The 26,443-nt window shown below is 43.2% G+C and overlaps 1 protein-coding gene across 1 annotated transcript in view; it reads right to left on the minus strand.

The window, feature by feature from the left end:
* The window catches only part of LOC128702726 (protein Wnt-11b-2-like), a 229,835-nt gene that overhangs the window by 193,322 nt on the left and 10,070 nt on the right, over positions 1-26,443 (minus strand). The window contains exon 2 of the mRNA XM_070101829.1: positions 12,586-12,815. Coding sequence (XP_069957930.1) covers positions 12,586-12,815 — 230 coding nt within the window. The remainder of the gene's footprint in view (positions 1-12,585; positions 12,816-26,443) is intronic.

Raw genomic sequence — 26,443 nt, forward strand, 5'->3', positions numbered from 1 at the left:
TTAGTACCTAAAGGTGAGCCATCAACAGTAAAGGATTATCGGGCAATTTCGTTATTGTGTGGAGATTACAAGATTTTCGCAAGGATATTAGCTAACAGAATTAAGAAGGTAATTGGTAAAGTGATAGATAAGGGACAATATGGAGTGCCGGGAAGGTCTATGTACGAAGGGTATGGTTTGATTAGAGGTTTTATTGAGAAAAGGGGCGAATTTGGAAGGGGGGGTGGAGGCTCTGGATTGGGAGGCGGCCTATGACAGTGTAGAAAGGGAAGCATTTTGGATGTTTATAAGGTGGCAGGGGTTCGGGGAAGAAATCATATCTTGGGCTAAATTATTGTATCATGGTGCTTCAGTGAGGGTGCAGGTGAATGGGAGGTTAGGTGATAAAATTCAGATGGGTAGAGGTCTGCGTCAAGGTTGTCCCCTTTCGCAAATTTTGTTTGTGTGTTTACAAGATCCCTTTTATAGAGGAATCCGTAGGTTATTTGCAGCAGATGGGGTAGGTAATGAAAGGGGGGGGGGAGCTGGCATCGTAGGATATGTCGATGACACGACGGTTTTGGTGAGTGGAAGTATGGATTTGCTTAGGGTGGGAAAGTTAGTGAATGTTTTTGGGAAAGCTTCTGGGATGAAAATTAATGCAGAAAAGACCAAGTATATGGATCTCGGGGATAGGTTACATAAGAATGGGGAAGTAGTAGACAGGTGGAAGAGGGTGGATCAATTATTGATATGTGAGATAGTTTATGTACGATATATAAAGTTGGCACAAGAAGTAAACTCAGTGCGTATTGTGGAAGGTATCATGAAAAGACTAACGATACATCAAAGGGTGATAGTAATGAATGTGCTGTTATACAGTAACCTATGGCATGTTGCAGTGATGTATCCGATAACACGACGTGAGTTAAAACGGTTGCAACAGAGTTTTTAGATTCATTTGGGGTACAAGATGCGAATTGTTAAGTAGAGCGGTTGTCACACTCCCGGTATGCCGAGGAGGGCTGGGGCTTATACCGGTCGAAAAAAGGATTATGAGTGTGTATTTAAAACGTAGTTATATGCGGGAGGGGGGGGAGGGAAGGTGGACTTAATAGGATATGTAAGGATATGCAACGGTGGTGGGGGGGGGAGGGTAGGGAGTTATTGCTAGGTGAGGCAATGTTGAGGGTCCTAATAACAGTGAGAGAACCTTCACATATTAAATTGAGAATCCTTGAAGGAGTTGATGGCAAGTCAGTAGTAGCGGCGGTAGTAGGGGCATATCCAATGTATGCTTGGAGTGATATCTGGAGGCGTCTGAACAAATTACGAGTGAAACCCAGAGTACGAGAAGTTATGTTTAGATTTTTACATGGGGTCTTGCCGTCTGGCGTGGTCTTATTCAATAGGAGGATACGGGAGGGTGGGGAATGCAAGGCTTGTGGCTGCACGGAGACTATTTTCCATGCGGTGTATTTTTGCGATCGTATTGAAACAGTGAGGGTCTGGTTAGGAAAGGTATTTAGGTTAGTGGGAGAAGGGGGGTTACAGGTGTTGAGGGCTTTAAGTTTAGACATAGGTGGGGTGAATCAAATGGTAGAGAATGCAGTAGGGTATATAGTTACGGATTTTATATATATACGTCTTGGGCTATGATGGAGGTGGGAGTGAGTGAAAGAATTAACACGTTAGCAGCGACTTTTTATAGAATGGAGTGCCGGAATAAGGAAGTGTTTGGGGGGAGATGGGAGAGGGCATTTAGTGAGGACTATAGGAGTTTCACATCACGGGAGTTATGGGATTTGAAAACAAGGTAATGGGAAGCAACGGGCTGGTTTCCCAGAACAGGTGGTAGCATGATGTGTGTTAGTGGACTGAGAATGAGGTGTGCATTGTTCCATAGTCTGAAACATATACTGTTTCAGACTAGGGAACAATGCTCTTCTCCAGACTGAGGGACTGACCACCTCAAAACTTTAAGGGTGATGGACTGATTACATCGTCTTCAAGTATCTTCTGCTTCTATCAACTTTTCTGTACTCGACTGAAGAAGCCTACTGTGTAGGCGAAACGTTTCGAAATAAAGATACCTAACTGTTGCATATGTGTCTTACCTAACGACATGGAACCTTGATATTGATCGATGTGTAAAAGTCATCATGGATCTTAGTATCAGTTTAAATAAAACTGTGATTATTCGTAGTGGACGAACGGACGGTTCCAATAGCTGCATTAAAAGTTAATTATATTCTTTTTGTATCCTTTTATTTGCATGTTGAAGGAGGCAATATGAAGTATGTAGTTATGGTCCGTTTATGTACGAACGCCTAGTGCTTGGAGTTGTTAGGAGGATAGAAATTTATTTGGTGTGTTGATGTATTTTTCTGTTGTCACTGGATGTGAATGTGTTAATTTTATGTTAGTGTGATTTTAATATTTTATTTAATATTGATGTGCCAGAACGGTGGAACTCAGTCTAACAAACACAGAAGACGGGGAAAGTGATGTGCCAGAACGGTGGAACTCAGTCTAACAAACACAGAAGGCGGGGAAAGTGATGTGCCAGAACGGTGGAACTCAGTCTAACAAACACAGAAGGCGGGGAAAGTGATGTGCCAGAACGGTGGAACTCAGTCTAACAAACACAGAAGGCGGGGAAAGTGATGTGCCAGAACGGTGGAACTCAGTCTAACAAACACAGAAGCCGGGGAAAGTGATGTGCCAGAACGGTGGAACTCAGTCTAACAAACACAGAAGCCGGGGAAAGTGATGTGCCAGAACGGTGGAACTCAGTCTAACAAACACAGAAGGCGGGGAAAGTGATGTGCCAGAACGGTGGAACTCAGTCTAACAAACACAGAAGGCGGGGAAAGTGATGTGCCAGAACGGTGGAACTCAGTCTAACAAACACAGAAGGCGGGGAAAGTGATGTGCCAGAACGGTGGAACTCAGTCTAACAAACACAGAAGGCGGGGAAAGTGATGTGCCAGAACGGTGGAACTCAGTCTAACAAACACAGAAGGCGGGGAAAGTGATGTGCCAGAACGGTGGAACTCAGTCTAACAAACACAGAAGGCGGGGAAAGTGATGTGCCAGAACGGTGGAACTCAGTCTAACAAACACAGAAGGCGGGGAAAGTGATGTGCCAGAACGGTGGAACTCAGTCTAACAAACACAGAAGGCGGGGAAAGTGATGTGCCAGAACGGTGGAACTCAGTCTAACAAACACAGAAGGCGGGGAAAGTGATGTGCCAGAACGGTGGAACTCAGTCTAACAAACACAGAAGGCGGGGAAAGTGATGTGCCAGAACGGTGGAACTCAGTCTAACAAACACAGAAGCCGGGGAAAGTGATGTGCCAGAACGGTGGAACTCAGTCTAACAAACACAGAAGCCGGGGAAAGTGATGTGCCAGAACGGTGGAACTCAGTCTAACAAACACAGAAGCCGGGGAAAGTGATGTGCCAGAACGGTGGAGCTCAGTCTAACAAACACAGAAGCCGGGGAAAGTGATGTGCCAGAACGGTGGAGCTCAGTCTAACAAACACAGAAGCCGGGGAAAGTGATGTGCCAGAACGGTGGAGCTCAGTCTAACAAACACAGAAGCCGGGGAAAGTGATGTGCCAGAACGGTGGAGCTCAGTCTAACAAACACAGAAGCTGGGGAAAGTGATGTGCCAGAACGGTGGAGCTCAGTCTAACAAACACAGAAGCCGGGGAAAGTGATGTGCCAGAACGGTGGAGCTCAGTCTAACAAACACAGAAGCCGGGGAAAGTGATGTGCCAGAACGGTGGAGCTCAGTCTAACAAACACAGAAGACGGGGAAGGGTTTTCCTTTTGATACTTTATGAACTTTGTATTAGGATGGGGTATATTTGGTAAAATTTCGTGTTAATAGGATTATGTCATCAGTTTCAGGAGGGAAAGGGTTAGGTTATTGTACTATACATTTTGTTATACGTGAAATGTACCTGAAATTGGATCAGACGATAATGTATAAACGCGTTGTACGATTTAAATGTAATGAGATTAGGTAATATTATTGGCATGTAATCTATTAGTAGGTTAAAATGTACTTTGTAAGTTTTTAGTTATTCCGTAACAGTATGGAATGTTGATAAATTAGACACATGTGCAACTCTTGGGTATCTTTATTGAGGAAACGTTTCGCCACACAGTAGCTTCATCAGCCCATACAAAGGAGAAACTTGAAGAACAGGAGGAGAACAGGAGGACTGATGAAGCCACTGTGTGGCGAAACGTTTCCTCAATTAAGATACCCAAGAGTTGCACATGTGTCTAATTTATCAACATGTCGGTTCTCTGAACCATTCATCTACAAAGTATGGAATGTGTTGATTTTCAGATTGTGTGATCGTTAAATTATTCTTTTTTCTCCTGTAACCTTTGTTGTGCCAGAAGTGTGGCACTCAGTCAGTCAGTCAAGCAAAGGAGGTGGGTAGGGATTGTTACATAAAATTCAAAGTGTATACTAGGCTGTAAGAAGTATAATTCGGGGATAGTAATATTGGGAAGGGGGTTACATTTGTTAAATTCTGTGTGGTAAGTATGTTGTCAATGTTATAAGAATGTACGAGGTACTACAGGTATCCTGTATAGCAAAGTTGATTTTTAGTATCAGTATATTGGAATGTGATTGCAATAGCAGAACTATTGTTTAAAATGTTAAGGTACATGTTTGTTTGAAAATATAATGTAAGATTTTAGGTAATATTCGTGATCTGTAATGTGTTGGTTTGTCCTATTGTCTTATGTATGATTTTAAATAAAATAAAAAAAAAAGATTACGAATCTATCTTATACAAACTAGGTTCGCACATTGCAAATTTGCGCACACACACACACACACACACACACACACACACACACACACACACATACACACACAAACACACACACACACACATACACACACACACACATACACACACACACACACACACACACACACACACACACACATACACACATACACACACACACACACACACACACACACACACACACACACACACACACACACACACACACACACACACACACACTAAACTGGTACTACACTGGTCGTCAGATGCGTCTTCCATTACATACTGAAGCTATTCACAAGAGGTGGACTCAAATATATTTAGCATGATAAAACAGGTATAGATTTTTCATGCTATTTCTTCGTATAAAATTGTCAGATGTGCACATATAAATAACTACTCTGAAAACTATCAAAACCCTCTGCCAAGCAGCAGAGGGTTTTGATAGTTATCAGAGTAGTTTCATGATGCTGGGAATGGGTGCTACAACTTTGGTCATAGACGTGCACATGCCAGTTGATCATAAAAACTGCATTACTTATCATTACTGTTGAAAATTTAAGCCACTCGGATGGGACCCTCTAGGGCAGTGGTTCCCAAACTGGGGGTAAATTACCCCCTGGGGGTAATTTAACCATTTTTGGGGGGTAATGGAGGGGTGACAGAAAAAAAGTTATGAATTCTGAAAATCAAGAAAACAATGCGGTACCCGGTATGAGGATTATTGTTAACTTTGTCTTAGTATATAAAGTTGTAAAGTAAACCTATTATAAGTAAGTAATAAAGTTAAACCAAATAACAATAAACATCAAAAACTAATATACAGTATTAGAAAAGAAGAAATATATAGCTAAGTGTGTGGAAACCCAAAAGTATTTTGACAAGTATGCTTCAGGACAAAAGTCACTCAGTAGCCCAGATCGACCTGTCCAGTACGCGTCACTCACTTCCTGAGGCTGCCTCTATTTCACACTGTCAGTTTATCTGTGAGCATCAGCCGAGGTAGACATAAGCTGGTATGTATGTGTACTGCCCTGTGCAGTATATAGTTAGTATTTACCCACTGTTACTGTGAATTTGTAGCTATTATTAATTTTATATATAATGTATGTGTGGTTCTTACGTTTTCAATGGTTTTGCTAGGATTAGCAGAGTATGCGAGGCTGTATACGTTCACGTTTAGCCATATATATCAATAATAACAACATTTTGTGAAAGGGGTAACATGCTTTATGTGGCATGTTAAATTGGGTAACAAGCTGAAAAAGTTTGGGAACCACTGCTCTAGGGTTAAGAGCACAATAAAATCGAAAATTTGGGGGAAAAATAAAGGAAAGCATTCTGGCAACCTTTTAAATGTCCTCTTTTGGGAATGTAACTAAGATTATTGTAGTGCCAGGCCCAAAATGTAGTGCCAGGCCCAAAATGTAGTGCCAGGCCCAAACACTGCATCATTCAACACACATGGCTATCAAAAATGATTTATACTAAAACGTGAAACGAAAGCCATAGCAGTCACAATAGCATTTAAGAACATAAATTTAAATTATCTTAAGGAGTAAACAACCCATGTGTGGAACACACGCCTGGTAAAACACACGCAAAGGCTAGAGACGATCGAACCATACCACGGGTGGGGATAGAACCCGCAATCAGAGTCATAAAACTCCAGACCGATGCGCTATCCACTGGGCGTTGGTCTGGAGTTTAATGACTCTAATCTCGGGTTCTATCTCCGCCTGTGGTGTGGTTTGTTTGCAATCGTGTCATTACGATTTCGTGAGTTAGAGGCGATCAAGAGGTTTACGACAAGACTAGTCCAGGAACTGAAAAGAATGCGAAATGACTTTGAGAACGAATCCGACAACACTGGAAGCAAGGAGAGTTATACATAATTTGCATATTCTTGAGAGAAATCGATATGTAGACAAGTTGTTGGAGAAGAGACAACCAGAAACAAGAGAGGAAGATGGATGATGAAAGCACAAATAAGAACTGAGAAGTTAACATAGTCTCTCGGGAGAGGATTCAGAAGGGGAATGAGCCACATGAGATGTTGGTGAGGATTCCTTCCTTCCACAGCTTTTAAGAATACGTTAGAGTTCAGCAAATGTCAGTCAAACCGACCCAAGAGGCTGGGTCAGGTTCTGTGTATTGTACTCCCCCTCCCCTTCCTGCTAACATAATTCTGGTGAGTATAACTCGGTGAGTATTACTAACACAGGTATAGTCTCCTGGCCTGCACACTAGCTGTACGACGATAATGACTTATGAACAAGCATTAAGCCTGCAAAGAGAAAATATATTATTTCCTTCGCCAAATAATAACCAGGCAGGTTCAATATATACAGCTATGTACAGTAAGGTAAATGCAAGCAAGGGACACTGAGAACCGTGGTGCCCAGACTTGAATGATAGTCTGCCAAGGATAATTCACAAGTATACCACATTGCTTTACAACTGTGGCGGCTTCCTTGTAACTGACATAACAATGGGGCCCCAGCTCGTTACACTCTTAGTATCTGGTTCGCTGGTCGGGAGGAATGCCTATATATGTGTGTGTAATATGTTACATTTTATTCAATGTAACATACTCTTAGCATGCCACAATGAGTATACACACACACACACACACACACACACACACACACACACAAAACACTGTATACCGGGTACGTCAGGCCCATATTAGAGTATGCAGCACAAGTATGGAATGACATGACGGAAGGGATAGACTCAGAAGTGTCCCTGTTTGCAGTTGATGTGAAGCTAATGAGGAGAATTAAATCGGATGGGGATCAGGCAGGACCACAAAGCAACCTGGACAAACTGGAAACTTGGTCTAGCAACTGTCTCCTCGAATTTAACCCCGCCAAATGCAAAGTCATGAAGATCGGGGAAGGGCAAAGAAGACCGCAGACAAAATATAGGCTAGGTGACCAAAGACTCCACACCTCACTCAAGGAAAAGGATCTTGGGGTGAGTATAATACCGAGCACATCTCTTGAGGCGAACTTCAACCAGATAACTACTGCAGCATATGGGTGCCTGGCAAATCTGAGAATAACGTTCCGATACCTCACTAAGGAATCGTTCAAGACTGTACACCGTGTACGTCAGGCCCATACTGGAGTATGCAGCACCAGTTTGGAACTCACACTTGGTCAAGCATGTCAAGAAATTAGAGAAAGTGCAAAGGTTTGCAACAAGGCGCGTTCCAGAGCTGAGGGGAATGTCCTACTAAGAAAGGTTAAGGGAAATTGGCCTGAAGACACTGGAGGACAGGAGGGTTAGGGGAGACATGATAGCGACGTATAAAATACTGCGAGGAATTGACAAGGTGGACAGAGACAGGATGTTCCAGAGATGGGACACAGAGACAAGGGGTCACAATTGGAAATTGAAGACTCAGATGAGTCAAAGAAATGTTAGGAAGTATTTTTTTAGTTATAGAGTTGTCAGGAAGTGGAATAGTCTGGCAAGTGATGCAGTGGAGGCAGGAACCATACATAGTTTTAAGACGAAGTTTGATAAAGCTCATGGAGCAGGGGAAGAGAGGACGTAGTAGCGACCAGTGAAGAGGCGGGGACAGGAGCTATGTCTCGATCCCTGCAACCACAAACAAATAGGAAAGTGCAAACACACACACACACAGAAGCACTTAAAAACGCTAGACACTCACACACAAATACACACACACACAGGCAAAAATACACAAGCAAACAAAGACACACAAACAAGCAAAGACACAGCTCGACTAGCAATAAGTAAAAAAATCCGCTGTGGGCTTAATGCACTTCATATATTCCATAAGTAAGAAAGTATCATGGATCAGCAGACATGTACAAGTGTTGGCTCGACACTGTTATTACCCAGCCATCACTCACACACCAGACACAACTGCCTCTCACCAACCAGAATTTATGCAATACTTAATTTCTTGAGGAATGTTACTCGAGAAAGAACTGCAAGTCTCTGTCCAGCCTCTTACAACTGGTAACTTGTTTCACTCTAAAGTCATTTTTGTATTTGAAATTCTTCATTTGTCTCCAATATATCCTAACCTGAGCCTCACTCTCATCAATTTTTTTTACGTTTTTTATATCCTACTATCTATTCCACATATTTACAACACCAGATATATTGGTTCCCCATCCCCCCCCCCCATATATCGTATGCCTTTCTAACCACTGTACACTCATATTGTTTACTGCTAAATCTTAGAGGCACTTAAGTTCCCCCGTCTTCTATTAAAATGTTCATTTTATCATTTATAATCTGCCTTGTCCACAATTACTATCGCATTCGCTTTGCTCAGACCTCTGCAACAAAACTGTTCTCAAAGATTTGTTAAGTTATACCATGAATTAAGGAAACATCCTGGACTTCACCTTACGAAACAGACAAAGAAAATGCGGCTGTAATTATGGATAAGGTAGATTATAGTGGGAAAATGAACATGATATTAGAAGAAGGAAGAACCTACGTGCCTCTTAGAATAGAAGTTCCTATTATATAATTTACTTTTTTCCCCCTACAACTAAAATTGTCCATAATAATTCTAGTGTACATGTTATTCTAAATACTCAGCAGACTTATTCCACTACATTTTTACATATTTTCTTATCCACTTGTTCCTTACGCAAAGGAACTACGCATGTTTTGTGTCAGTTCTCGGACAGTGAATTATGTATCAAATACTTTAAGGAAGTATATCAGAGATTGAAAAACAATATTCCAAACTGTCTTTCAGCCTCTCAGTCTTAATTCTCTCTATCATAGCTGATTAAAACTCTTTCAACTTCCTGAACTCATCACCCACTTCCAGCATACTCACTTCTAAGTAAGACATATGTGCAACAGTTGGATATTTTTATTCCGAAACGTTTCGCCTACACAGTAGGCTTCTTCAGTCGAGCACAGGAAAGCCTGCAGAGGCAGTAGAGATGTGAAGATGATGTAATCACTCCATTGCCCTTGAAGCCTACTTCGTAGGCGAAACGTTTCGGAATAAAGATACCCAACTGTTGCACATATGTTGTGGAAAATTAAATTTACCTGGATGTAACTCATAAGATACATACCAGTAAATGGTAACAAAGATAATTAATTTTTATCATGGTTACAGAGACAAGTAGGAATTTTAGGACACCTAGGTCACAAAAAAATGTCCCCCTTCGATACCTACTACACACACACACACACACACACACACACACACAGACATATATATATATATATATATATATATATATATATATATATATATATATATATATATATATATATATATATATATATATAGTTTTACCAACGCTCTTATATGGGTGTGAAGCGTGGGTGATGAATGTTGCAGCGAGGAGAAGGCTGGAGGCAGTGGAGATGTCATGTCTGAGGGCAATGTGTGGTGTGAATATAATGCAGAGAATTCGTAGTTTGGAAGTTAGGAGGAGGTGCGGGATTACCAAAACTGTTGTCCAGAGGGCTGAGGAAGGGTTGTTGAGGTGGTTCGGACATGTAGAGAGAATGGAGCGAAACAGAATGACTTCAAGAGTGTATCAGTCGGTAGTGGAAGGAAGGCGGGGTAGGGGTCGGCCTAGGAAAGGTTGGAGGGAGGGGGTAAAGGAGGTTTTGTGTGCGAGGGGCTTGGACTTCCAGCAGGCATGCATGAGCGTGTTTGATAGGAGTGAATGGAGACAAATGGTTTTTAATACTTGACGTGCTGTTGGAGTGTGAGCAAAGTAACATTTATGAAGGGATTCAGGGAAACCGGCAGGCCGGACTTGAGTCCTGGAGATGGGAAGTACAGTGCCTGCACTCTGAAGGAGGGGTGTTAATGTTGCAGTTTAAAAACTGTAGTGTAAAGCACCCTTCTGGCAAGAGAGTGATGGAGTGAATGATGGTGAAAGTTTTTCTTTTTCGGGCCACCCTGCCTTGGTGGGAATCGGCCAGTGTGATAATAAAATATATATATATATATATATATATATATATATATATATATATATATATATATATATATATATATATATATATATATATATATATTCAAAACTTCCAGGAGATTAAACTTGGGACATTGAAATTGTCCTGGGGTGTGTGGTTTGTTTCTTATACCTCTGCACTCCTGCATTCTAGGCAGGGTGTTCCACTCATTATTCTAGGCAGGGTGTTCCACTCATCATTCTAGGCAGGGTGTTCCACTCATCATTCTAGGCAGGGTGTTCCACTCATCATTCTAGGCAGGGTGTTCCACTCATCATTCTAGGCAGGGTGTTCCACTCATCATTCTAGGCAGGGTGTTCCACTCATCATTCTAGGCAGGGTGTTCCACTCATCATTCTAGGCAGGGTGTTCTACTCATCATTCTAGGCAGGGTGTTCCATTCATGATTCTAGGCAGGGTGTTCCACTCATCATTCTAGGCAGGATGTTCCACTCATCATTCTAGGCAGGGTGTTCCACTCATCATTCTAGGCAGGGTGTTCCACTCATCATTCTAGGCAGGGTGTTCCACTCATCATTCTAGGCAGGGTGTTCCACTCATCATTCTAGGCAGGGTGTTCCACTCATCATTCTAGGCAGGATGTTCCACTCATCATTCTAGGCAGGGTGTTCCACTCATCATTTGTAAAACTAGCAGTTTACTATATCCATAAAAAATCTAAAATTATCCGCCTGGAATCTAGTGTTCTGAGTTCTTTATTGATTAGAATTTCTTTGCACTGTATTTATATCGCCTCTATCTAAACTTGTCTTCTTCCTGTATACTTCAATTATATCTACCAGCTTCCTACATCTGGATAAGTGTAAATTAGGTAATTTTACTCACATGATCACAAAAGTTTAAAATGGAGAATCACATGTGTCTTGCTGGCGGAGAGTAGACGGGTGTCCGGGCAGACCCATCGTTGTAGTAGATGATGGTGGACTGATCCGGTCTAGTAATAGAGTTGGTTTAGAAATACACGTGAGCAAACACTAGGACATATTAGACAACGTTTTAGTCCTGGGATCTTCATCACTGCTAAAACTGTGTACGAATGGTATATAATACCGACAAGATGAGAGTAAGACACATGTGCAACATCTGGGTATCTTTATTGTAGACGTTTCGCCATCCAGTGGCTTTATGAATACAAATTCTAGGACATAACTTGAAGACAGTAGAACTATGTACAGAAGATGAGGTAATCAGTCCCTCAACCTAGGAGTAGGTGCGAAGAGCACCATAGTCGTGGAGAATCTCCACGACTATGGTGCTGTTCGCACCTACTCCTAGGTTGAGGGACTGATTACCTCATCTTCTGTACATAGTTCTACTGTCTTCAAGTTATGTCCTAGAATTTGTATTCATAAAGCCACTGGATGGCGAAACGTCTACAATAATGATACCCAGATGTTGCACATGTGTCTTACTCTCACTGCTAAAACTGATCAAGAATTTAATAAAGATGTCCTGGTGTTTGCTCAAGTGTCTTTATAAACCAATTTGTTGGTATCTGTTACCAGCAACAGAGTTGCCGGTAAGTGGAACACGTTGTCAATTAGTATCACTGAAGTTAATGACCCGAGTTTCTCTAAAAATATGTAACAACGGTGAGGATCTGTTGGCGGCTATCCAGGTGTTATGTTTTTCCAAGCATCTGCCGGCGTGAAGGAAGATCATCGAGGAAGTGGAATAAGAGGATATGAAGCTCTTATAACGGAGGAGAAATAGACGAAGAAGGATAAAGCGATGAGATCCTCAAATTAAGGGATTAAAAAGCATTCACTGACCTTTAATCTGTTGTTTCTGGTATTTCTGGCGTCGATAAAGTCGCGAGCAAAGGCGGCGCCAAATCTAACGTTGTCACCACAGCCGCCCCACTTGAAGTGTCCATTGGGTGGCTCCTGCGGCACTCTGCCGCAGCCGCAGAGGACCAGGGTGCCCTGTGAGCACGCCCGCGACACCGCCCACGTCACAGCGGCTGAGCTGAGGGCGTGAACCACTGCTTGCTCCCGAGTGCCTGTACCAGGAGAACCATGATTTAGTCAACATTCCTTGACTGACACACTACCTGCTTGACTGACACACTACCTTCCTTGACTGACACACTACCTTGCTTGACTGACACACTACCTGCTGGACTGGCACACTACCTTGCTTGACTGCCACACTACCTGCTTGAGTGACACACTACCTTGCTTGACTGCCACACTACCCGTTTGAGTGACTCACTACCTTGCTTGACTAACACACTAACTTGCTTGACTGACGCACTACCTTGCTTGACTGGCACACTACCTTGCTTGACTGGCACACTACCTTGCTTGACTGACACACTACCTTGCTTAACTGGCACACTACCTTGCTTGACTGGCACACTACCTTGCTTGACTAACACACTAACTTGCTTGACTGGCACACTACCTTGCTTGACTGGCACACTACCTTGCTTGACTGGCACACTACCTTGCTTGACTGACACACTACCTTGCTTGACTGACACACTACCTTGCTTGACTGACACGTTACCATGCTTGACTGACACACTACCTGCTTGACTGACACACCACCTGCTTGACTGACACACTACCTTGCTTGACTGACACACTACCTTGCTTGACTGACAAACTACCTTGCTTGACTGACACACTACCTTGCTTGACTGACACACTACCTTGCTTGACTGACACGCTACCTTGCTTGGCTGACACACTACCTGCTTGACTGACAGACTACCTGCTTGACTTCCGCACTACCTTGCTTGACTGACACGCTACCTTGCTTGACTGACACACTACCTGCTTGACTGACAGACTACCTGCTTGACTTCCGCACTACCTTGCTTGACTGACACACTACCTTGCTTGACTGCCGCACTACCTTGCTTGACTGACACACTAATTGCTTGACTGACACACTACCTGCTTGAATGACACACTACCTTGCTTGACAGACACACTACCTGCTTGACTGACACACTACCTTGCTTGACTGACACACTACCTTGCTTGACTGACACACTACCTTGCTTGACTGACACACTACCTTGCTTGACTGACACACTACCTTGCTTGACTGACACACTACCTTCCTTGACTGACACACTACCTTGCTTGACTAACACACTACCTTGCTTGACTGACACACTACCTTGCTTGACTGACACACTACCTGCTTGACTGACACACTACCTTGCTTGACTGCCACACTACCTTGCTTGACTGCCACACTACCTTGCTTGACTGACACACTACCTTGCTTGACTGACACACTACCTTGCTTGACTGACACACTACCTTGCTTGACTGCCACACTACCTTGCTTGACTGACACACTACCTTGCTTGACTGACACACTACCTTGCTTGACTGCCACACTACCCTGCTTGACTGACACACTACCTTGCTTGACTGACACACTGCCTTACTTGACTGACACGCTACCTTGCTTGACTGACACGCTACCATGCTTGACTGACACACTAACTGCTTGACTAACACACTACCTGCTTGACTGACACACTACCTTGCTTGACTGACACACTACCTTGCTTGACTGACAAACTACCTTGCTTGACTGACACACTACCTTGCTTGACTGACACACTACCTTGCTTGACTGACACGCTACCTTGCTTGGCTGACACACTACCTGCTTGACTGACAGACTACCTGCTTGACTTCCGCACTACCTTGCTTGACTGACACGCTACCTTGCTTGACTGACACACTACCTGCTTGACTGACAGACTACTTGCTTGACTTCCGCACTACCTTGCTTGACTGACACACTACCTTGCTTGACTGCCGCACTACCTTGCTTGACTGACACACTTCCTTGCTTGACTGAAACACTACCTTGCTTGACTGACACACTACCTGCTTGACTGACACACTACCTGCTTGACTGACACACTACCTTGCTTGACTGACGCACTACCTTGCTTGACTGACACACTTCCTTGCTTGACTGAAACACTACCTTGCTTGACTGACACACTACCTGCTTGACTGACACACTACCTGCTTGACTGATACACTACCTGCTTGACTGACAGACTACCTGCTTGACTTCCGCACTACCTCGCTTGACTGACACACTATCTGCTTGACTGACAGACTACCTGCTTGACTTCCGCACTACCTTGCTTGACTGACACACTACCTTGCTTGACTGACACACTACCTTGCTTGAATGACACACTACCTTGCTTGACTGACACACTATCTGCTTGACTGACAGACTACCTGCTTGACTTCCGCACTACCTTGCTTGATTGACACACTACCTTGCTTGACTGACACACTACCTTGCTTGAATGACACGCTACCTTGCTTGACTGACACACTACCTGCTTGACTGACACACTACCTGCTTGACTGACACACTACCTGCTGGACTGACACACTACCTTGCTAGACTGCTACACTACCTCGCTTGACTGACACACTACCTGCTTGACTGACACACTACCTGCTTGACTGACACACTACCTTGCTTGACTGACACACTACCTTGCTTGACTGACACACTACCTTGCTTGACTGACACACTACCTTGCTAGACTGCTACACTACCTTGCTTGACTGACACACTACCTGCTTGACTGACACACTACCTGCTTGACTGACACACAACCTGCTTGACTGACACACTACCTGCTTGACTGACACACTACCTTGCTTGACTGACACACTACCTTGCTTGACTGACACACTACCTTGCTTGACTGACACACTACCTTGCTTGACTGACACACTACCTTGCTAGACTGCTACACTACCTTGCTTGACTGACACACTACCTGCTTGACTGACACACTACCTGCTTGACTGACACACAACCTGCTTGACTGACACACTACCTGCTTGACTGACACACTACCTTGCTTGACTGACACACTACCTTGCTTGACTGACACACTACCTTGCTTGACTGACACACTACCTTGCTTGACTGACACACTACCTTGCTTGACTGACACACTACCTTGCTTGACTGACACACTACCTTGCATGATTGACACACTACCTTGCTTGACTGACACACTACCTTGTTTGCCTGACACACTACCTTGCTTGACTGACACACTACCTTGCTAGACTGCTACACTACCTTGCTTGACTGACACACTACCTGCTTGACTGACACACTACCTGCTTGACTGACACACAACCTGCTTGACTGACACACTACCTGCTTGACTGACACACTACCTTGCTTGACTGACACACTACCTTGCTTGACTGACACACTACCTTGCTTGACTGTCGCACTACCTTGCTTGACTGACACTACCTTGCTTGACTGACACACTACCTTGCTTGACTGACACTACCTTGCTTGACTGACACACTACCTTGCTTGACTGACACACTACCTTGTTTGCCTGATACACTACCTTGCTTAACTGACACATTACCTGCTTGACTGTCGCACTACCTTGCTTGACTGACACTACCTTGCTTGACTGACACACTACCTTGCTTGACTGACACACTACCTTCCTTGACTGCCGTACTACCTTGCTTGACTGACACACTACCTTGGTTGACTGACACACTACATTGCTTGACTGACACACTACCTTGCTTGACTTACACACTACATTGCTTGACTGACACACTACCTTGCTTGACTGACACACTACGTTGCTTGACTGACACACTACCGGCTTGACTGACACACTACCTTGCTTGACTGACACACTACCTTGCTTGACTGACACACTACGTTGCTTGACTGACACACTACCTGCTTGACTGCCGCACTACCTTGCTTGACTGACACACTACCTTGTATGACTGACACACTACCTTGTTTGACTGACACACTACCTTGCTTAACTGACACATTACCTGCTTGACTGCCGCACTACCTTGCTTGACTGACACACTACCTTGTATGACTGACACACTACCTTGTTTGACTGACACACTACCTTGCTTAACTGACACATTACCTGCTTGACTGCCGCACTACCTTGCTTGACTGACACACTACCTTGCTTGACTGACACACTACCTTGCTTGACTGACACACTACCTTGTTTGACTGACACACTACCTTGCTTAACTGACACATTACCTGCTTGACTGCCGCACTACCTTGCTTGACTGACACACTACCTTGTATGACTGACACACTACCTTGTTTGACTGACACACTACCATGCTTGACTGACACATTACCTGCTTGACTGTCGCACTACCTTGCTTGACTGACACACTACCTTGCTTGACTGACACACTACCTTGCTTGACTGACACACTACCTTGCTTGACTGACACACTACCTTGGTTGACTGACACACTAACTTGCTTCACTGGCACACTACCTTGCTTGACTTACACACTACCTTGCTTGACTGACATACTACCTTGCTTGATTGACACACTACCTGCTTGAATGAGACACTACCTTGCTTGACTGACACACTACCTTGCTTGACTGACACACTACCTTGCTTGACTGACACACTACGTTGCTTGACTGACACACTACCTGCTTGACTGCCGCACTACCTTGCTTGACTGACACACTACCTTGCTTGACTGACACACTACCTTTCTTGACTGACACACTACCTTGCTTGACTGACACACTACCTGCTTAACTGACACACTATCTTGCTTGACTGACACACTACCTGCTTGACTGACACTCTACCTTGCTTGACTGACACACTACCTTGCTTGACTGACACACTACCTTGCTTGGCTGACACACTACCTTGTTTGACTGACACATTACTTTGCTTGACTCACACACTACCTTGCTTTACTGACATACTACCTGTTTGATTGCCATACTACCTTGCTTGATTGACACACTACCTTGCTTGACTGACACACTACCTGCTTGACTGAGACACTACCTTGCTTGACTGACACTACCTTGCTTGACTGACATACTACCTGCTTGACTGCCAAACTACCTTGCTTTACTGACACACTACCTTGCTTGACTGACACACTACCTTGCTTGACTGGCATACTACCTGCTTGACTGCCACACTACCTTGCTTTACTGACACACTACCTTGCTTGACTGACACACTACCCTGCTTGACTGACACACTACCTTGCTTGACTGACACACTACCTTGCTTGACTGACACACTACCTTGCTTGACTAACGCACTAGCTTGCTTGACTGACACACAACCTTGCTTGACTGACACACTACCTTGCTTGACTGACACACTACCTTGCTTGATTGACAAACTACCTTGCTTGATTGACACACTACCTTGCTTGACTGACACACTACCTTGCTTGACTGACACACTACCTGGCTTGACTGACACTCTACCTTGCTTGATTAACACAGTATCATGTGGGAGTTCGACACGTGGATTGGGTAAAGTAATACTCACGTAGGCTGGTAGTACGTATAATTACAGACAAGGTGAGTAGCGCCCTTACAGTCGTAACCTAGTCTCTCTGCTCTCTCTCCTACAACTGACTGACTGGCCGCCCACAGTACCCATATGTGAGAGGGTCTTTGAATACTGCCAGGTCAGTGCAATATGAGTTCAGACAGTGACTCAGGCAGAGACGGTTGGTCGTGAGTCAACTGGCACAGTGGTTACTGGTAACTGGTTACTACTACTGAGAACACTACCTTGCTTGACTGACACACTACCTTGCTTGACTCACACACTACCTTGCTTGACTCACACACTACCTTGCTTGACTCACACACTACTTTGCTTGACTGCCACACTACTTTCCTTGACTGACACACTACGTTGCTTGACTGCCACACTACCTTGCTTGACACACTACCTTGCTTGACTGACACACTACCTTGCTTACTGACACACTACCTTGCTTAACTGACACACTACCTTGCTTGACTGGCAAACTACCTTGCTTGACTGCCGCACTACCTTGCTTAACTGACACACTACCTTGCTTGACTGACACACTACCTGCTTGATTGACACACTACCTGCTTGACAGACACACTACCTTGCTTGACTGACACACAACCTTGCTTGACTGACACACTACCTGCTTGACTGACACACTACCTTGCTTGACTGACACACTACCTGCTTAACTGACACACTATCTTGCTTGACTGACACACTACCTGCTTGACTGACACACTACCTTGCTTCACTGACACACTACCTTGCTTGAATGACACACTACCTTGCTTGACTGACACACTATCTTGCTTGACTGACACACTACCTGCTTGACTGCCAAACTACCTTGCTTGACTGACACACTACCTTGCTTGACTGACACACTACCTTGCTTGACTGGCATACTGCCTGCTTGACTGCCACACTACCTTGCTTGACTGACACCCTACCTTGCTTGACTGACACACTACCTTGCTTGACTGACACACTACCTTGCTTGACTAACACACTAGCTTGCTTGACTGACACACTACCTTGCTTGACTGACACACTACCTTGCTTGACTGACACACTACCTTGCTTGACTCACACACTACCTTGCTTGACTGACACACTACCTTGCTTGACTGCCACACTACCTTGCTTGACTCACACACTACGTTGCTTGACTGCCACACTTCTTCCCTTGACTGACACACTACGTTGCTTGACTGCCACACTACCTTGCTTGACACACTACCTTGCTTGACTGACACACTACCTTGCTTACTGACACACTACCTTGCTTGACTGACACACTACCTTGCTTGACTGACACACTACCTTTCTTGACTGACACACTACCTTGCTTGACTGGCACACTACCTTGCTTGACTGCCGCACTACCTTGCTTGACTGACACACTACCTTGCTTGACTGACACACTACCTGCTTGATTGACACACTACCTGCTTAACTGACACACTACCTTGCTTGACTGACACACTACCTTGCTTGTCTGACACACTACCTGCTTGATTGACACACTACCTTGCTTGACACACTACCTTGCTTGACTGACACACTACCTTGCTTGACTGCCACACTACCTTGCTTGACTGACACACTACCTTGCTTGACTGACACACTACCTTGCTTGTCTGACACACTACCTTGCTTGACTGCCACACTACCTGCTTGACTGACACACCACCTTGCTTGACTGACACACTACCTTGCTTGACTGGCACACTACCTTGCTTGACTGACACACTACCTTGCTTGTCTGACACACTACCTTGCTTGACTGACACACTACCTTGCTTGACTGACACACTACCTTGCTTGACTGACACACTACCTTGCTTGACTGCCACACTACCTTGCTTGACTGCCACACTACCTTGCTTGACTGACACACTACCTTGCTTGTCTGACACACTACCTTGCTTGACTGCCACACTACCTGCTTGACTGACACACCACCTTGCTTGACTGACACACTACCTTGCTTGACTGGCACACTACCTTGCTTGACTGACACACTACCTTGCTTGTCTGACACACTACCTTGCTTGACTGACACACTACCTTGCTTGACTGACACACTACCTTGCTTGACTGACACACTACCTTGCTTGACTGCCACACCACCTTGCTTGACTGACACACTACCTTGCTTGACTGGCACACTACCTTGCTTGACTGACACACTACCTTGCTTGTCTGACACACTACCTTGCTTGACTGACACACTACCTTGCTTGACTGACACACTACCTTGCTTGACTGACACACTACCTTGCTTGACTGACACACCACCTTGCTTGACTGACACACTACCTTGCTTGACTGACACACTACCTTGCTTGACTGCCACACTACCTTGCTTGACTGACACACTACCTTGCTTGTCTGACACACTACCTTGCTTGACTGACACACTACCTTGCTTGACTGACACACTACCTTGCTTGACTGACACACTACCTTGCTTGACTGACACACTACCTTGCTTGTCTGACACACTACCTTGCTTGACTGACACACTACCTTGCTTGACTGACACACTACCTTGCTTGACTGACACACTACCTTGCTTGACTGACACACTACCTTGCTTGACTGACACACTACCTTGCTTGTCTGACACACTACCTTGCTTGACTGACACACTACCTTGCTTGACTGACACACTACCTTGCTTGACTGACACACTACCTTGCTTGACTGACACACTACCTTGCTTGTCTGACAAACTACCTTGCTTGACTGCCACACTACCTTGCTTGAATGACACACTACCTTGCCTGACTGACACACTACCTTGTTTGACTGACACACTACCTTGTTTGACTGACACAACGCCTACCACACCATTACATTACCTTCCTGTCTACTGCCCTACATTCATGCTACGCTTAGTGCCATATCTTCTACTCTTCCCGTCTGCCACACTATCACGCTAACTCCCACAATAGCTGCCTATTACATTGATTGCATGATTCAGATTTTACCATCGAAGTGGCTAGTTTTTGTACCACATATCCATCCTGTGGGTGGCAGCGGAAAACTCACGATATCGTAATGACGCGATTATAAACAAACCATGGTACGGGAGGGGCTTGAACTCGCTGGAAGTGAGTTGTAGAACTCCAGGCCAGTGCATAAGCCACTGGGCTAACTGACTACAATAAGATTAATCCAACTAGGTATATATATATACACCATTATAGTTGTTAGGTAAGACACATATGCAACAGTTAGGTATCTTTATTTCGAAACGTTTCTCCTACACAGTAGGCTTCTTCAGTCGAGTACAGAAAAGTTGATAGAAGCAGAAGATACTTGAAGACGATGTAATCAGTCCATCACCCTTAAAGTTTTGAGGTGGTCAGTCCCTCAGTCTGGAGAAGAGCATTGTTCCATAGAATGAAACAATATGGAGAAATAAAGATACCTAACTGTTGCATATGTGTCTTACCTAACAACCTGTCGGTATTTTATACCATTTTATGTTCACCATTATAGTTGTTCAATTCCCACCCGTTCCGTGGTTTGGTACAGCAAGACGATTTGGATACAGAAAAATCCTATTAACTAGGCCCCAAAAGGGTAAACAGGACTACATCTGGATGTCTTCAGCTCACTTATCTGTTATTAAGCAGATTACCTAAATTTACAAATATTATTCAAACAAGTATTTTGCTTTCATTTAATTTATATGAGAAATAAACAGCCAATAATTAAGTAACTATATGAGAGTTTTGCTGATATATTAGGTTGTGTTTGGAAAAAAAACACCTGTGTGTGGTTAAATAATTGCTGAAGCAACTTTTCGTTTTTTTTTTTTTGTATAATACTGAATGGTTATAAATGACTATAATTTTTAAAGTGGTGGACCGATAAGCCAGCGGAAGGCCTCGGTCAGATGACCAAACGCTCCAAAGGCGGGTCATCATCTAAGACCCGCGTCAGGAAACACTTGTCCTGTGTCCTGACCAACCTGACCTGACCTGACCTGACCTGACCTGACCTGACCTGACCTGACCTTCTTTGTAAAGAATAAAAAGGCACAATAACCTGAGTGGAACAATACACAAATAACCCGCACATAGGAGAGAGGAGATTACGACGACGTTTCGGTCTGACTTGTACTATTTACAAGTTACACTAAGATACATAAGGTTAGGTTAGGTTAGATTAGGCTAGGTTAGGTTAGTTTAGGTTAGGTTACGTTAGGTTACGTTACGTTACGTTACGCTAGGTTAGGTTAGGTAAGGTTAGGTTACGTTACCCTAGGTTAGGTTAGGTTAGGTTAGGTTACGTTACGTTAGTTTAGGTTAGGTTAGGTTAGGTTACGTTAGGTTAGGTTACGTTACGTTACGTTAACCTAGGTTAGGTTAGGTTAGGTTAGGTTACGTTACGTTACGTTACGTTACCCTAGGTTAGGTTAGGTTAGGTTAGGTTACGTTACGTTACCCTAGGTTAGGCTAGGTTAGGTTAGGTTAGGTTAGGTTAGGTTAGGTAAGGTTAGATTAGGTTAGGTTAGGTTAGGTTAGGTTAGATTAGGTTAGGTTAGGTTAGGTTAGATTAGGTTAGGTTAGGTTAGGTTAGGTAAGGTTAGATTAGGTTAGGTTAGGTTAGGTTAGGTTAGATTAGGTTAGGTTAGGTTAGGTTAGATTAGGTTAGGTTAGGTTAGGTTAGGTTAGGTTAGATTAGGTTAGGTTAGGTTAGGTTAGGTTAGGTTAGATTAGGTTAGGTTAGGTTAGGTTAGGTTAGGTTAGGTTAGGTTAGGTTAGGTTAGGTTAGGTTAGGTTAGGTTAGATTAGGTTAGGTTAGGTTAGGTTAGGTTAGGTTAGGTTAGATTAGGTTAGGTTAGGTTAGGTTAGGTTAGGTTAGGTTAGGTTAGATTAGGTTAGGTTAGGTTAGGTTAGGTTAGGTTAGGTTAGATTAGGTTAGGTTAGGTTAGGTTAGGTTAGGTTAGGTTAGGTTAGGTTAGATTAGGTTAGGTTAGGTTAGGTTAGGTTAGGTTAGATTAGGTTAGGTTAGGTTAGGTTAGGTTAGGTTAGGTTAGATTAGGTTAGGTTAGGTTAGGTTAGGTTAGGTTAGATTAGGTTAGGTTAGGTTAGGTTAGGTTAGGTTAGGTTAGGTTAGATTAGGTTAGGTTAGGTTAGGTTAGGTTAGGTTAGGTTAGATTAGGTTAGGTTAGGTTAGGTTAGGTTAGGTTAGGTTAGGTTAGATTAGGTTAGGTTAGGTTAGGTTAGGTTAGGTTAGATTAGGTTAGGTTAGGTTAGGTTAGGTTAGGTTAGGTTAGGTTAGATTAGGTTAGGTTAGGTTAGGTTAGGTTAGGTTAGGTTAGGTTAGGTTAGGTAAGGTTCGTCAGGAAACAGAACAAGTGTTTCCTGACGCTGGTCTTCAGGTTAGGTTAGGTAATGTTCGTCAGGAAACAGAACAAGTGTTTCCTGACGCGTGTTTAGTCATATGATGACCCACAGCTGGAGGTTTCGGTCATGTGACCGAGGTCTTCCACTCAGAGTGAGGCAGCCCGTGTGTGTTTAGTGGACACGGACGAGACAAAGACACGTTTCTTGTATTTGTTTTTGCAGCGTTAGGCTGGTAAGATAATCCAGGCAGGATGTGTTTCTTTGAGGTAAGATAATCCAGGCAGGATGTGTTTCTTTGAGGTAAGATAATCCAGGCAAGATGTGTTTTTTTGAGGTAAGATAATCCAGGCAAGATGTGTTTCTTTTGAGGTAAGATAATCCAGGCAATATGTGTTTCTTTGAGGTAAGATAATCCAGGCAAGATAATCCAGGCAGGATGTGTTTCTTTGAGGTAAGATGTGTTTCTTTTGAGGTAAGATAATCCAGGCAATATGTGTTTCTTTTGAGGTAAGATAATCCAGGCAATATGTGTTTCTTTGAGGTAAGATAATCCAGGCAATATGTGTTTTTTTGAGGTAAGATAATCCAGGCAATATGTGTTTTTTTGAGGTAAGATAATCCAGGTAATATGTGTTTTTTTGAGGTAAGATAATCCAGGCAATATGTGTTTTTTTGAGGTAAGATAATCCAGGCAATATGTGTTTCTTTGAGGTAAGATAATCCAGGCAATATGTGTTTCTTTGAGGTAAGATAATCCAGGCAATATGTGTTTCTTTGAGGTAAGATAATCCAGGCAATATGTGTTTCTTTGAGGTAAGATAATCCAGGCAATATGTGTTTCTTTGAGGTAAGATAATCCAGGCAAGATGTGTTTTTTGAGGTAAGATAATCCAGGCAAGATGTGTTTTTTGAGGTAAGATAATCCAGGCAAGATGTGTTTTTTGAGGTAAGATAATCCAGGCAAGATGTGTTTTTTGAGGTAAGATAATCCAGGCAAGATGTATTTTTTGAGGTAAGATAATCCAGGCAATATGTGTTTTTTGAGGTAAGATAATCCAGGCAAGATGTGTTTCTTTGAGGTAAGATAATCCAGGCAAGATGTGTTTCTTTGAGGTAAGATAATCCAGGCAAGATGTGTTTCTTTGAGGTAAGATAATCCAGGCAAGATGTGTTTCTTTGAGGTAAGATAATCCAGGAAAGATGTGTTTCTTTGAGGTAAGATAATCCAGGCAAGATGTGTTTCTTTGAGGTAAGATAATCCAGGCAAGATGTGTTTCTTTGAGGTAAGATAATCCAGGCAAGATGTGTTTCTTTGAGGTAAGATAATCCAGGCAAGATGTGTTTCTTTGAGGTAAGATAATCCAGGCAAGATGTGTTTTTTGAGGTAAGATAATCCAGGCAAGATGTGTTTCTTTGAGGTAAGATAATCCAGGCAATATGTGTTTCTTTGAGGTAAGATAATCCAGGCAAGATGTGTTTCTTTGAGGTAAGATAATCCAGGCAAGATGTGTTTCTTTGAGGTAAGATAATCCAGGCAAGATGTGTTTCTTTGAGGTAAGATAATCCAGGCAAGATGTGTTTCTTTGAGGTAAGATAATCCATGTGTTTCTTTGAGGTAAGGTAATCCAGGCAAGATGTGTTTCTGTGTTTCTTTGAGGTAAGATAATCCAGGCAAGATGTGTTTCTTTGAGGTAAGATAATCCAGGCAAGATGTGTTTCTTTGAGGTAAGATAATCCAGGCAAGATGTGTTTCTTTGAGGTAAGATAATCCAGGCAAGATGTGTTTCTTTGAGGTAAGATAATCCAGGCAAGATGTGTTTCTTTGAGGTAAGATAATCCAGGCAATATGTGTTTCTTTGAGGTAAGATAATCCAGGCAAGATGTGTTTTTTGAGGTAAGATAATCCAGGCAAGATGTGTTTCTTTGAGGTAAGATAATCCAGGCAAGATGTGTTTCTTTGAGGTAAGATAATCCAGGCAAGATGTGTTTCTTTGAGGTAAGATAATCCAGGAAAGATGTATTTCAGGCAAAGATATGTGTTTCTTTGAGGTAAGATAATCCAGGCAATATGTGTTTCTTTGAGGTAAGATAATCCAGGCAAGATGTGTTTTTTGAGGTAAGATAATCCAGGCAAGATGTGTTTCTTTGAGGTAAGATAATCCAGGCAAGATGTGTTTCTTTGAGGTAAGATAATCCAGGCAAGATGTGTTTCTTTGAGGTAAGATAATCCAGGCAAGATGTGTTTCTTTGAGGCAGGCAAGATGTGTTTCTTTGAGGTAAGATAATCTAGGCAAGATGTGTTTCTTTGAGGTAAGATAATCTAGGAAAGATGTGTTTCTTTGAGGTAAGATAATCCAGGCAAGATGTGTTTCTTTGAGGTAAGATAATCCAGGCAAGATGTGTTTCTTTGAGGTAAGATAATCCAGGCAATATGTGTTTTTTGAGGTAAGATAATCCAGGCAAGATGTGTTTCTTTGAGGTAAGATAATCCAGGCAAGATGTGTTTCTTTGAGGTAAGATAATCCAGGCAAGATGTGTTTCTTTGAGGTAAGATAATCTTGTTTCTTTGAGGTAAGATAATCCAGGCAATATGTGTTTCTTTGATAAGATAATCCAGGCAGGATGTGTTTCTTTGAGGTAAGATAATCCAGGCAATATGTGTTTCTTTGAGGTAAGATAATCCAGGCAGGATGTGTTTCTTTGAGGTAAGATAATCCAGGCAATATGTGTTTCTTTGAGGTAAGATAATCCAGGCAGGATGTGTTTCTTTGAGGTAAGATAATCCAGGCAGGATGTGTTTCTTTGAGGTAAGATAATCCAGGCAATATGTGTTTCTTTGAGGTAAGATAATCCAGGAAATATGTGTTTCCCAGGCAAGATGTGTTTCCAGGCAAGATGTGTTTT

The sequence above is a fragment of the Cherax quadricarinatus genome, chromosome 79 (assembly GCF_038502225.1).
Source record: "Cherax quadricarinatus isolate ZL_2023a chromosome 79, ASM3850222v1, whole genome shotgun sequence".
NCBI classification, from domain to species: domain Eukaryota; kingdom Metazoa; phylum Arthropoda; class Malacostraca; order Decapoda; family Parastacidae; genus Cherax; species Cherax quadricarinatus.